Source organism: Syngnathoides biaculeatus, chromosome 11 (assembly GCF_019802595.1).
Source record: "Syngnathoides biaculeatus isolate LvHL_M chromosome 11, ASM1980259v1, whole genome shotgun sequence".
Classification (NCBI taxonomy): Eukaryota; Metazoa; Chordata; class Actinopteri; order Syngnathiformes; family Syngnathidae; genus Syngnathoides; species Syngnathoides biaculeatus.
In genome coordinates, this window is record NC_084650.1 from 31,220,633 (window position 1) to 31,232,967 (window position 12,335).

Here is a 12,335-nt window from a genome sequence, read left to right on the forward strand (position 1 = left end):
AAAAGAATTAAGCAGCTAGGACGATAAAGAGGTTAAGGCAAGAAAGAAAGAAAAACCTCTGAGCTGGGTGATTACATTTTGGTCGAAAAGAGCACAAATAAATGTTAGTTTCAGCCACGTCACGCCCTCCAAACAAGAAACCAGGGACAGTTCCATTCACTTTGGTCACAAAGAGCACCCGAAACCACTTTTCCAACATTTAAAAGGAGAAAAATCTCACGGCCCAACACCATCAAAAATGTCACAAAATGTATACATCCTGAAATCATGATGATCGCGTCTCCATTTACGATAGATTATAATCTAGTCTGTTGAACTGATGACAAAACCAATTTGGGGTGTGAAAAGCCGGAAGTGGCTGCACAGATGAATTGGACCTTCTGACAACTAACGGACGAGAAAGCAAATTGTCTGCCTGTCATGATGCATCATTGGCACAGATAGATGCACAAATCTATATTTGTCATTAAGAAACCATTTTCAGACTACTTTAGTGCAACTGGCTAATTTCCTGTGGCAGCCCCGATGATCTCTCATGGCACATACTTGAAGGTTCCACAACATCCTGGTTGAATCATTGCCTGAAACCATGTGACACCCCCACCCCCCCACCGCTCCCCTCCCTCGTCCCCACACACAATTATGGAGCTCAAGGAAATATGATTTAGTTCCATCTTTTGGGAATAATAAGAGAAGACACTATGACATTTTCTTTCTTCTGGTCTCCCTCCCATTGCTTGACAGTTCAGTTACAGAAATAGTTATGTTTCTCTTACCTTCTCGCTGTTTGGCAAGGTCTGAGTCCTGGTAAAGGTGTCGCCTCCGTGAATGCTGATCAGTTCGGCCTCGGCGGGCGGAAAGGCCGCGGGGAAAAGCACCAGGTCGCTCTTGAGCGTGTCGGAGCCCAAACACACGTCGTACTGCTGCGTCGCTTTGGAGTAAGACCAGCTCCCGTCGGGGTGGGCGGCAATCACGGGGGCGCCGCCGTCCGTCCGTCTGCGGCATTTGAAGGCTACGAAAGCCAGCAGGCTGAGCAGAAAGACCAGCGACACGGCCGCGATGGCGATGAGCAGATACAAGTGCAAACGGGAGAAGCTCTCCTCCTTTCTGGGCACATGTCTGAACTGAGTGCGGATGTCAGCTGTGCTTTCAAGCACCAGCACATCAATGGACACCGTCGCCGACAGGGAGGCTTCTCCGTGATCGCACACCGACACCACCAAGGGGTGACTTTTCAGGTCATCCTCGCTCATTCTCCTCCTGGTCCGAATCTCCCCGCTGCCGCTTCCGATGCGGAAGAGCGGCCCGTTGCCGCCTTTGGGCTCCGACAGCTGGTAGGAGAGCAGCGCGTTGTAACCCGAGTCGGCGTCCACGGCCCTGATCTTCGCCACAAAGTATCCCGCTTCGGCGGAGTAGGGGACGCTCTCGCCGTTGGCCGAGCCGTGCTCGGAATAGGGCGGCAGAACGCGGGGACTGTTGTCGTTCTGGTCCAGGATGAAAAGGTTGACGCTCACGTTGCCGCTGAGCGGAGGGACGCCGCCGTCCGTGGCCTGAACTTGGAACTCCAGCGTCTGCAGCGTCTCGTAGTCGAACGACTGCAAGCTGACGATGTCGCCGCTCTCCGAGTTGATGTTGATCAAGGTGGTGAGCGGCGGCGACTGGCCGCTACTTTGCAAAAGCGAGTAAGTCACGCGTCCGTTTTGCTCAATGTCGTCATCGAGCGCAGCCACTTTGTGTACGAGTGCCCCCGGTGGACTATTTTCCTGGACGTAAATGTTGACGAGGGGCTCTGGGAAGCGGGGCGCGTTGTCGTTGACATCGGCGATCTGGACATAAACCCCCCTTGTGCTGGACAGAGGTGGCCTTCCGTTGTCTTTGGCCACGACGCTAATGTTGTAGTGCGGCGATCTTTCTCTGTCTAGCGGCTCAGCAACTAACAGTGAAAAATAGTTTTTGTGATTTGCTTCCAGTTTGAAGGGAACTTCGTTTTGAATCTGAACAGTCACGTGACCGTTCTCACCGCCATCTCGATCAAAAAGTGACAGCAGTGCGACCGCCGTCCCCACGCTGGCGTCCTCCGGCACGACGTCTTTCAACGAGGTCAGCGTGACCTCGGGAACGTTGTCGTTGACGTCCAGCACCTCAAGCAGAACTTTGCAGTGCGCGGACATGGGCGGGTTGCCCTTATCGCTGGCCTCCACCCGAATCTCGTACGCTCGTTTTTCCTCGTAGTCAATGTGACCTTTGACCTTAATCGCACCTGTTCGATCCTCGATTTCAAATACGTCGAGCACGTGATCTTGATCTTTGCTTCTTAATGAATACACAATCTGGCTGTTCGATCCGTCATCGGCATCGGTGGCGTTGACAGTCACGATTCTCGTGCCTGTCGGTGCATTTTCTGTCACTGTGGCCTTGTATAGAGACTTCGTAAACGTGGGCATGTTGTCGTTGTTGTCTAAAACGTGGACTATAATTCGAGAGGTGCCCGACTTTGGCGGGCTCCCCCCGTCGACGGCCGTCAGCGTCAATGTGATGCGAGGCAGCGTCTCTCGGTCCAAGGCTTTCTTCAGCACCAGCTCAGCCGAGACGCCGCTGCCGCCGCCCGCTTTGTGCGTCGCTAATGAGAAATGCTCGTTTTGACTCAATCTATACGCGCCGAGGCCGTTTCTGCCCACATCTGCGTCGCTGGCTTCAGACAAAGCAAATTTAACGCCCGGCAGCGTGCTCTCCGCAATATATAAATCCTGCATCTTTGCGGCGAACGACGGCGCGTTGTCGTTAACATCTAAAACGTCGACATCGACGCGGTACAGTTTTAGCGGGTTGTTGATGACAGCCTCCACACTGATGGAGCATTTCACCTCCTCCGTGCAGAGCGCCTCTCTGTCTATTCTCTCATTTACATAAAGCGCTCCAGTCTTGAGATTGGCCTCGAGGAATTTCTTCTTTGTGGTTGACACAATTTGAAACGAACGGGTTTGCAGGTCCATCACGTTGATATTTAAATCCTTGGCGATGTTCCCCACGAGCGTGCCGGGGTTTAACTCCTCCGAGATGGAATAAGAGAGCTGTCCGGACGCTGTTTTCCACTTACCCTCCAGAAGAAGAAGCCCCCAAAAAACGGTCAAATATCTCCATCTGCAAGGCATGTTGATGTCCAATATGAGCAAAGCGTGAATTCAAAGCAATTCCTCTTTTTTTGTGCGTGCTTGCCCGCGTTTGTTGCTCCGTCCTCTGCCTCTTTAAAATAAAGAAAGAGTGCCTGATCTCTCTCTCCCGGCATCTGAAACCGGGAGGGGCTTCAATGCTCTTCCTCCTCTGACGGATAAAGAGCGACGCTTGGTGGTCGAAGTGTGCATGTGCAGAGGCGACTGCATCCGTCATCATGCACCAACGATAAGGAAGTGATGCCTTTTATTGTGAATGGGAAACTTTTTTTTTGGGCCCCCATAAAGGGCAAGTATGATCATTCCATCTCATCTCAAATATCACAGTATGGAATATATATTTTCTCGCCAATCTGCACTCATTGGTCTTCCACTCTCTGAAAACAAGGAATCGTTTCAACTGTCCGGACATATGAGAGGATGCTTCCCCATGTTTTGACATTCTTTCATAATTTATCATCAATTCATTCGAACGTCCACTTTCCTGATAATCCCGGCATTAATCCCCGCCCGCATAAACTGCCACCCTAACCCCACCGGGTCAAAAACGTGATTTTATTAGGAAGAAATATTAACAACCACCACACACTGATCCATAATCATTTCTCCAGCACCGATATGCATTGCTGTATTAATCATACCTCACAATGACAAGTGAATTTGATTAAAAGGGTATCCGCGTGTTTATATTCACGAAAAATCACCTTTCCCCTGACGTGATGATGATTCATACAGTTGGATAATTACAGTCAGGATTATGAAAACCATCGTGGAATCCTGGATAATCTGCATCCGCGCACACAAGTGTTAGTCAGCAGAGCAAAGGCCGAATTTATTTTTTTTAAAAGCATGTCGCTCGTCACGCTCGTGACCTCGCGACCTTATTTGCAGGCGAGCGGAGCACGAATCTCTGCTGCTTTCCAAGAAATCCAAAACGCTGTGAATTCCGGCAGTTTCCGGGCAATCAAAGTTGTGACGTTACTCGACATTTCCGGAGAAATATGTTCAAACGTATCATATTTTGCGGGCAAAGATGCTGCAGCACTTTGTCCTCTCAGATGTAAAAATCAACCTTATCTTCCTTTTAATTTGTTGACTTTTCATTGGGAACCTCCACATTCTGTGCACACTGATGAAAGAAGCCTCCCTCAGGAAGTGCTTAATAATATATCACAACTATATGAAGGGTTAACAAAACAGTTTTCCTCGCTCAAAAGTTGTATGGTGGATAAATGCCTCCTTGTTTCTGTTCTTTGCACTTATATGAAAGAGAAAGGAAACATCTTGACACAGTGGATTAGGTGAGAGCCCGAGGCCAGTGGACGACCTGTGGGCTTATTTTATGATTCAGGAATTGCGCCACATAGCCCCTCGTGGGGATTAGCAGCTTCGCTAATGAATGGATAAATGGAGTTGGAGTCACATTTAGAGAGGAGCTGCTGCATGCGTGTGCGCTTGGGTTGAGTGTGTCCCAGCTGTGTGTGGGGGGGGGGGGGCTCAATCTCAGCAAGCCGAACAGGCGACCACGCACCCCCATCCCTCTTCTCTCTGGCCTTCCTGTCTCCATAGTAACGCCATCGTCCAGGCGACTCTGTTTGAAATAAATACACTGGTGTTTTTGACCCACTTCTAAATATTCATCAATGGGCATTGACAAATTGCAGCCTCCCTGAATGAATCAGGTTAAAAAAAAAAAAGATGCAAACCGAGCCCACTCGGGGGTCAACTCGCCTGCCAACAGTTGCTGCTGCATTGCTAACGATGCTCTGCTACAGCACATCCACTTCACCACAGCGGAGCCGCGGCAGCATCTTTGGTCTGAACAGCCCCCGCATGACCTTTTCCGTCCACTCTGGGGACGAGGCTCTGGAGACCACCCCCGCTGCACACTTGGCCCCTGTGACGGGATGCTTGCAGTCTATCAGGTGTTTGCCAGAGTGCAAAACATTTTACGCGAAAGCCTTTCTGCCTGACGCTCATACAAGCTTAAGAGCGTTGGAGCGGTAAAACGTGGGATGCTCGGACCACGCCCAAAATGCACAAGCGTATTCATGAGATGAGAAACCCAAACAAAGGAAGTCAAATCTCTGCACTCTGAACCTCAGGACTGCACACAATATTTAACATGCAAATTTTAGGCAGACGTACAGCAGCACAGACGGATGCGGAAATTAAGAATATCATAAAACCCCACAAAGAAGTGCAAAGGAATCCATCTCGAGCGTTCATTTCTAAATCTGCACTCCTTCCATTGGTTGTTTGGGAAAGTGGGGCAGGGGAGCGTCCTGCAAAAAAAAAAAAAAAAAAAACCTGAGCCAGCCCTTCGCAATATGGAGCACGCACACACATTGTTCACTCATTCAGAATCCACACTGGCTCCAAATCGCATAATTAGGTACTCGACTGTCAAACGGCAGGCGAGCAAAGCGGCACGATATCGTTGATGGTGACATTTTCTTGACACCGTAAGGCAGGAAAGGAGCCTCTGGATCTTTGGAGCACTGACAAACATACAAAGATGCCATCATGTGAGAGACGCCGCACATGTACAAAGATAAACGTCGTGTAAACATGCTTCAATTTGTTGCCTTTCTTGCAAGCTTTCTGATAGCAGATTAGCGTCTTAAAAACAGACGCAGTCGTCAAATCTGTCCAGAAAAACAGTCGCATAATTTAACGCATGAAGAAAATATTATTAATGATAATGACAATCACAATCACAATAACAAGATGGTGGAAGCAATGTGGCTGCCCCGGACTCTCCTGATTGGTCCACCATTGCACCTAGCAACAAAGGCGGCGTCCGGTTGCTCCGTTTCCACGGGGAGCAGCCAAAATTGATTAACGCGCTCCCTTGTCACCATGGCAACGCAGATGCAAGCCCCTCAGTGCCACTCCCTACTTCCTGCCCCTCCTCTCAACCTTTTTTTTTTTTTTTTTTTTTTTTTGAGAAACCAGGCAACAATATCAACCACATATACTGATTATTATTATTATTATTTTTTGCCTGGCATCTGATTCGCATGCACGCGCACATGCACACGCCCATATCTAATTTTTATATTTTTGTTCATTTTTCATTCACCCCGCAGACCCACACAGAGAGACCCAGCCAGCACTAAATCATTTTTGTGGGATTAGGAGTAAATCTGGCTCCATAGTCAATCATGGATAACCTAGATTTGTCAATCAAAATGGTTGAGCAGAGGGAGAGGGCGTGGACAAGCCAGAAATGAAAAAAAAAAAAAAAAACAACAACAACAAAAATGGGACAGCTACCCGTGGATCAATTCTGACGCATAAACTCAATCGAGAAACCAGTGAATACACCACCGCATACGGAGTGCAGTGACCAGCTAAAAAATTGACTATCGGTGCAGTGACCACTTGAAAAAAAGTGCCTATGGACACACGGAGGACATTGTGTTACGATTTTACGCCACAAGGGGGCGTCCATTTTCATTTCTCATGCTCAGCCTGCGCTTTCTTTGCACTGGAGAATAGAAAGTGTGTACTGTAGCCTCAGATTTCCATTCTCTTGTCTGCGAGAAACCAAAACCCTGGCAAGATGTAAAAAGAAAGAAGCCTGTTAACTTCATTCAGTTGAGATAAATAGTGAGGGAAAGATGGAGCAATAAACCGCAGCATGCAGGCCAACAAAAAGGTCTCATATCATGTAGCTTTTCATGTACACCTTATGCATCTGACATTTTTCTTTGTACTGATGAATTGTTTTAAAGTTCTGCATGACCCCCCCCCCCCCCACGAGACCTGTGTAAGCGTTGTGTAACGGCTATTTTTACTTGCTTATTAGTCACGCTGAAGTGATTTTTGCAGCCACCGGTGCGGCTTGCATGTGGACAGCAAAGGGAGGGGCCAGACCTGCTGCATGCGCTCAGGCTCGGCCCACTTCCCTTTAAAAATAAATCAATTAAAAAAAAAAAAAGTAGGTGGAGTGCGTCTGAATAATAGACGAGCGCGCCGGGCTGCACAGAGCCTGATGTTGCTGCGATGGTTTTGTGAGCTTTGCTCCACTTTCTCGCAGAAGATGACCGCACAGTGGTGTCACGTGACTCGCGTGACGAGCCTTTCAGTCTTTTCATCAGATTTCAGGTCAGCCAGCCCCAGCTTCAGCTTCCTCTTTCAACAGCATTCAAACTTCGTTACAAGCACGACGGAGTCACGCGAGCGTGTGTACTCCAAGTATTGCAGTATGCGCGTGTGTGCAGTGAAGTGAGTACTTGTGACAACAAGATGACGCGCAGGTTTTGAATGATTGCGGCCATCTTTCCCAAACTGTGCAACAGATGATGTGAATTCAGAAGCGAAAGCGCCAACAAGCGAAGCCGACACGCGATGAGGCCGAGTGGCGTGTTTACTTTTGACTTTGTGCCGCCGTCTTTAAGTGACTCTCCGCCGCGCATCGTCACGATGATTGGACCTAATCGCATTAAAGCGGCACCGTGCAAATTAACACGTGACGCGCTTTGCAGGGGCCTTAATCCATGCGGTGCCCGCTGGAATATTGACATTTGTGGCACAAAAGACGGGATTGAACTTTGAAATATTCAAGTTAGGTTCTGACCTTTAGGAACACCAGTAACATGTGGATAATATGTTCTCCATTAGTAGTACTACTCCAGCATTACTACTATTACTAATTCTGGACTGATCGGGAATAGTATATTTAGGTTGACCTCGTGCCTATGTTGCATTCCGTTGACGTATTTGTCGATCTTGCGGCACGGTGGTGCAGCTGTAATGTGTTGGCCTCACACTTCTGAGGACCCGAGTTCAATCTCGGTCCCACCTATGTGGGGTTTGCATGTTCTCCCCATGCCTGTGTGGGTTTTTCCCGAGCACTTCAGTTTCTTCCAATGTCCCAAAAACATGCAATATGAATTGGAAACTCTAAATTGCTGAGCGGTGTGATTGTGAGTGCGACTGTTGCGTGTCTCCATGTGCCCTGCAATTGGCTGCTGACCAGTTCAGGGTGTACCCTGCCTTCTGCCCCTTGACACCTGGGATAGGCTCCAGCACTCCCGCGACCCTTGTGAGAATAAGCGGCTAAGAAAATGGATGGATGGATGGATGGATGGATGGAAGGGCGATCTTCTTTTCTGATTCTTAGAGGACAATGCAAAAAAAGTTTGACGGGAACAAAAAGGCTTTGGGAGCCGATTTCATTCTGTACTGACTTTGAAGACCGTCAAACACCCACATAAACATTCATATTCAACGTATTCATATTTCCGCAGAACTTTATTGGGTGTAATGTGAGGCAAGGATGTCGCTGCAGTTGGTACTGCCCGTGTATAACTTCATCCTGTTATCATTAAAAGCCCAATTTATTGATGACAGGTAATTTAGTTTCCCACAATCATCAAATTACAGTTCCAAAGAGAACCAGCGATGAAAATGGAAGTGTAAAGATATTAATAATTCGACATCAAAAGAATTGATCTTGCAAATCAGTTTTCAGACGTTTCTCGCGGAAACGAACATCCAGCGATGACCACGCAGATGGCCTTCCTATTGCAAACTGCAAACACAAACATGATGGAGCATCCGGTTGTTGTCTTGAATCTTATTCGTTGGCATAGGTGTACCTAATAATGTGGCAGGTGCAGGAGCAAACTATTTCATTTGTAGGCTTGCACCCCAGACATATTTAAATTGGACTCGATTCGTGCGCCTTTGCACCAAGTAACATGACGACATTTTTTGCAGACACTTGTCCCATGCTACTTCTTGTTATTTTTATTTGGGAAGTATTACACCTCATAATAAAAATAACGATGATAATAATAAAAGGGTCATTTCTTGATCTGGGTGCCCGTGCTGCCTGCCTCTGATGGAGGAAACTTTGACAATATTTTTTTCTCCAAGAAGGAGGAAAGAAATGTGACCGAATGCTTTTATTCTTTTGAAAAAACAAAGCAACTCTCAAGAGAAATCTTGCAAAGAAAGGACAAGACATGCTAATGAAGAAAAAAATATATATATGGCTCATTTTTTTTTCATTCAGACTTTGTCAATAAATGTGTTCTCATGACATATTTAATCCTGTATGTTTTCTAAAATTGCTCAAATTCAAGATTCGGGGAGATAAAACATAGAGCCACTTTAAAACAATTTCACTGCCACTAAATCTGAGAACGAGTCCTGACGAAGCAGGATTTCCGCGTTCACTTCCTCCAAAACGAGGACACGCTCTACAGACGAGAGACTGCCACGTCCCACAAATAGCATCAAGGGGGCATGATGGATTAAGAGACTGCGTTTACGGCTGCTCGCTTCGGTGCAAAAAAAAAAAAAAAAAAAAAAAACATTTCCTTGTTCTTTTAACAACCGGACTCGGCAAGATCCGAAATCGAAGGACAGCTTATGAAAAAAACCACATCGAGTCCGCGTCGAGCAACCTCCTGCACCTGCGTGCAGTCACACGGGCAGCCGGCAGGGGGCACACGGGAGAAAATGAGCCAGATGACGTGAGGGTTGATGAAGGTGGAGGCAAAGAGGACGACGACTAATGAGTCACAAAGCACTCGAGCGTGTTTGCGAGTGAATAAATGGAGGCGAGGTGAAGACGAGGTGCACGTCTTCCGTGGGCTCCAGAGGGGAGCCACAGGAAGGGAGACGTGGGTGGGAGTGGGACGGGAGGCAGCCATTAACATTGGCCTTCCGCACCCGTTTCTTTGGCTTTTGGCTCAGGCGGGACAACGCAACCGCGATGCAAGTTGACAGCGCAGCAAACGCAAAAAAAAAAAAAAAAAAAAAACAATCAGCCGAAGCATCTCAATGAATATCCGGAATATTTCATGGCATTTCACAAACATTCTGCCTGAAATCAAAAGGCGTGTGCCCTTTTTTTTTTTTTTTTTTTTTTACTTTGGCAGATGGGCAGTCTAAAAATAAACAGATTTGGAAGAGGAGAAAAAAAATAAAGTCCACAAGTGGCGATGAGATATCGCACGCATCTTACGCAGCTGACCACGAGGAGCATGAAACGCGATCATTCTAATCACCATACTTGAGATAATCATCTAGTATTGATTGAAATGCACAATTACTCCTCTCCATTCTCCCATAATGAGTAATGAAGCGACAAATCATCGATTAGCCTTTGTCTGATGTATACGAAAACACAAACTACTTTAAATGGCGACGTGATCCACTTTTGACCCTTCATTTCCTTTCAGACACGTAATACATACAACCACATTCAATTTGTTATGAAACACTAAAATAAATCCACAACGTTGGTTTTCACGTGTGGAATGCTGGCTGGCAATCGCCATCTTAACAACAACAAGGTTTTTATTTTGTTTGTAGTTACATTAAATTTGTGCAAGTAGGAAATAAATATTTATCAGTATCAATACTGAGCCTGTAATACAGTAAGGAAAGGAAGAAATGTTTCAAGAAAACTTATCCGTATTAGCTACGATCGTTATGATCATAATCAATAACATTAGAACGCAGCAAATGGAGGAGGAGAGTCAGTGATGGTGCAGTGGTACGCGTGCCTGCCTTTGGTGCGGGCAGCGTGGGATCGATTCCCGCTCAATGATGGTGTCTATCTGCCCTGTGACTGACTGGCGACCAGTTCAGGGTGTAGGCCGCCTTTCGCCCGAAGCTAGCGGGGATAGGCTCCAGCTTTCCCGCAACCCTTGTGAGGATAAGCGGATTGGATAATGACATGACAAATGGAGGAGGACGCAGCCTGTCTGTCTGCCTGCAGCAGGTCTGAATGTTCATATCCCGGCGATGCTCATTCGGAAATCATCGGCGCGAGTGCGAGGACGCCGCCCCGAAAGGCTCGCATGCAGTGAGCAGTGCGAGAAAGAAGGCGAACCTCCGAGCGAGGCCGAACAGCCAAGCAAAGCCAAGCAAATGTGTTTATATGGCGCATTTCGTGAACAAGGTGACGCAATGTGCTTCACGTGATTAAAAGCTTTTGAATGTAAAGAAATGAAACAGCGCACATTCCTTGCGGATCCGTTCACGAAATCGGACATCCCAACACGCAAGGAGGACACTCGCGCTTTTGTGTTCCGATCTGGATCGTAAAAGGGTCCAAACCAGTTGCGCTTTCTCCCTCCCGACCAGCTTGTTTCGTGCGGAAAGCCTTCCGCTAACCCGCGGGGTCACTCGGGTCCCGCGGGCGTGCGGCGGCCACCTGAGCGCTGCAGCAGATGTTGCGGCTGCCAAACGGGAGCGGTGCACACCATCTGCTCGGGTCTGCTCATTTAAAAAAGGAAACGAGAACACACTGCTTGCTGAACTCGTAAAATTTGCACATGAGGACGATTTCTAATAATAGTAGTCATGCAAAAATGGGGATACTGTAGTGACGAGAGGCTCAATCTGGGTGGGGGTGTACATTTTGCGTGAGGGAGTCGGGAATGCACACGTGTGAGGACCGAGAGAAAAGAAAGTGAGAGTAGTTTTCAAGAAAGGAGGACGTTGATGCTGTAGTATGGAAAAAAAGAGTCAATAAAAAGCCTTCCGAGCAGCAAAACAAGCCTCGGCCCATTTTTATTTCCGTTACCGAGCTTCGGTGGCGCGACGACGGACGGGAGTTAACCCGAGGAGGACGACCTCGGCCCAGGAGAAGGCGACCGTTGCACGAAAAGGTTAACGGGGTGTGTGGAGTTTGATGCGCCAACAATTAAAGTAGGCTCGTCCTGCAGAAAATGTCCTCCGTGTGCATACGTGCGCAATGCGAGTGGCGGGATCGAACCTATGGCCACATGAAGAAAGTGGGGGGAGTCGGGGACGTTAATGGCAGTGACGGGAACATTCTGATGCAGAAAGGGATGCGGAATGCAAAATGCCCCCCCCCTCGCCCCGCCCCGCCCCGCCCCTATAAAAAAAGGTTGCTTCCGTTGCAGCAATGGAGAGGACAGACTCGGCTTTGACCCGTATTCCCAACAGACGCGGGGCCAACTCTGTCGCAAGCATGGCTGCGAACCAGCCTTGTTGCGTTCGGGGACAAATGACGGATGCGCAAAAGCAAAAAAAAAAGATGAGCGGGGAGGGGGCTGGGGGGGTTCGTCCACAGCTGCCAGCCAGACCTTCGACGACTCGCTATGGGGCGATAACACTCGTTTTGCCTTGGAAACACAGATGAGCAAAGGGAAACAAAATCCTATCTATCTA

The 12,335-nt window shown here is 47.9% G+C and overlaps 1 protein-coding gene across 1 annotated transcript; it reads right to left on the reverse strand.

Moving 5' to 3' along the window:
- Window positions 1–7: 7 nt before the first annotated feature.
- LOC133509060 (protocadherin alpha-3-like) lies at window positions 8–3,152 on the reverse strand. The gene is given in 2 exon segments (XM_061835702.1): window positions 8–15; window positions 743–3,152. Coding segments are annotated over 2 exon segments (2,418 nt in total).
- Window positions 3,153–12,335: the final 9,183 nt, after the last annotated feature.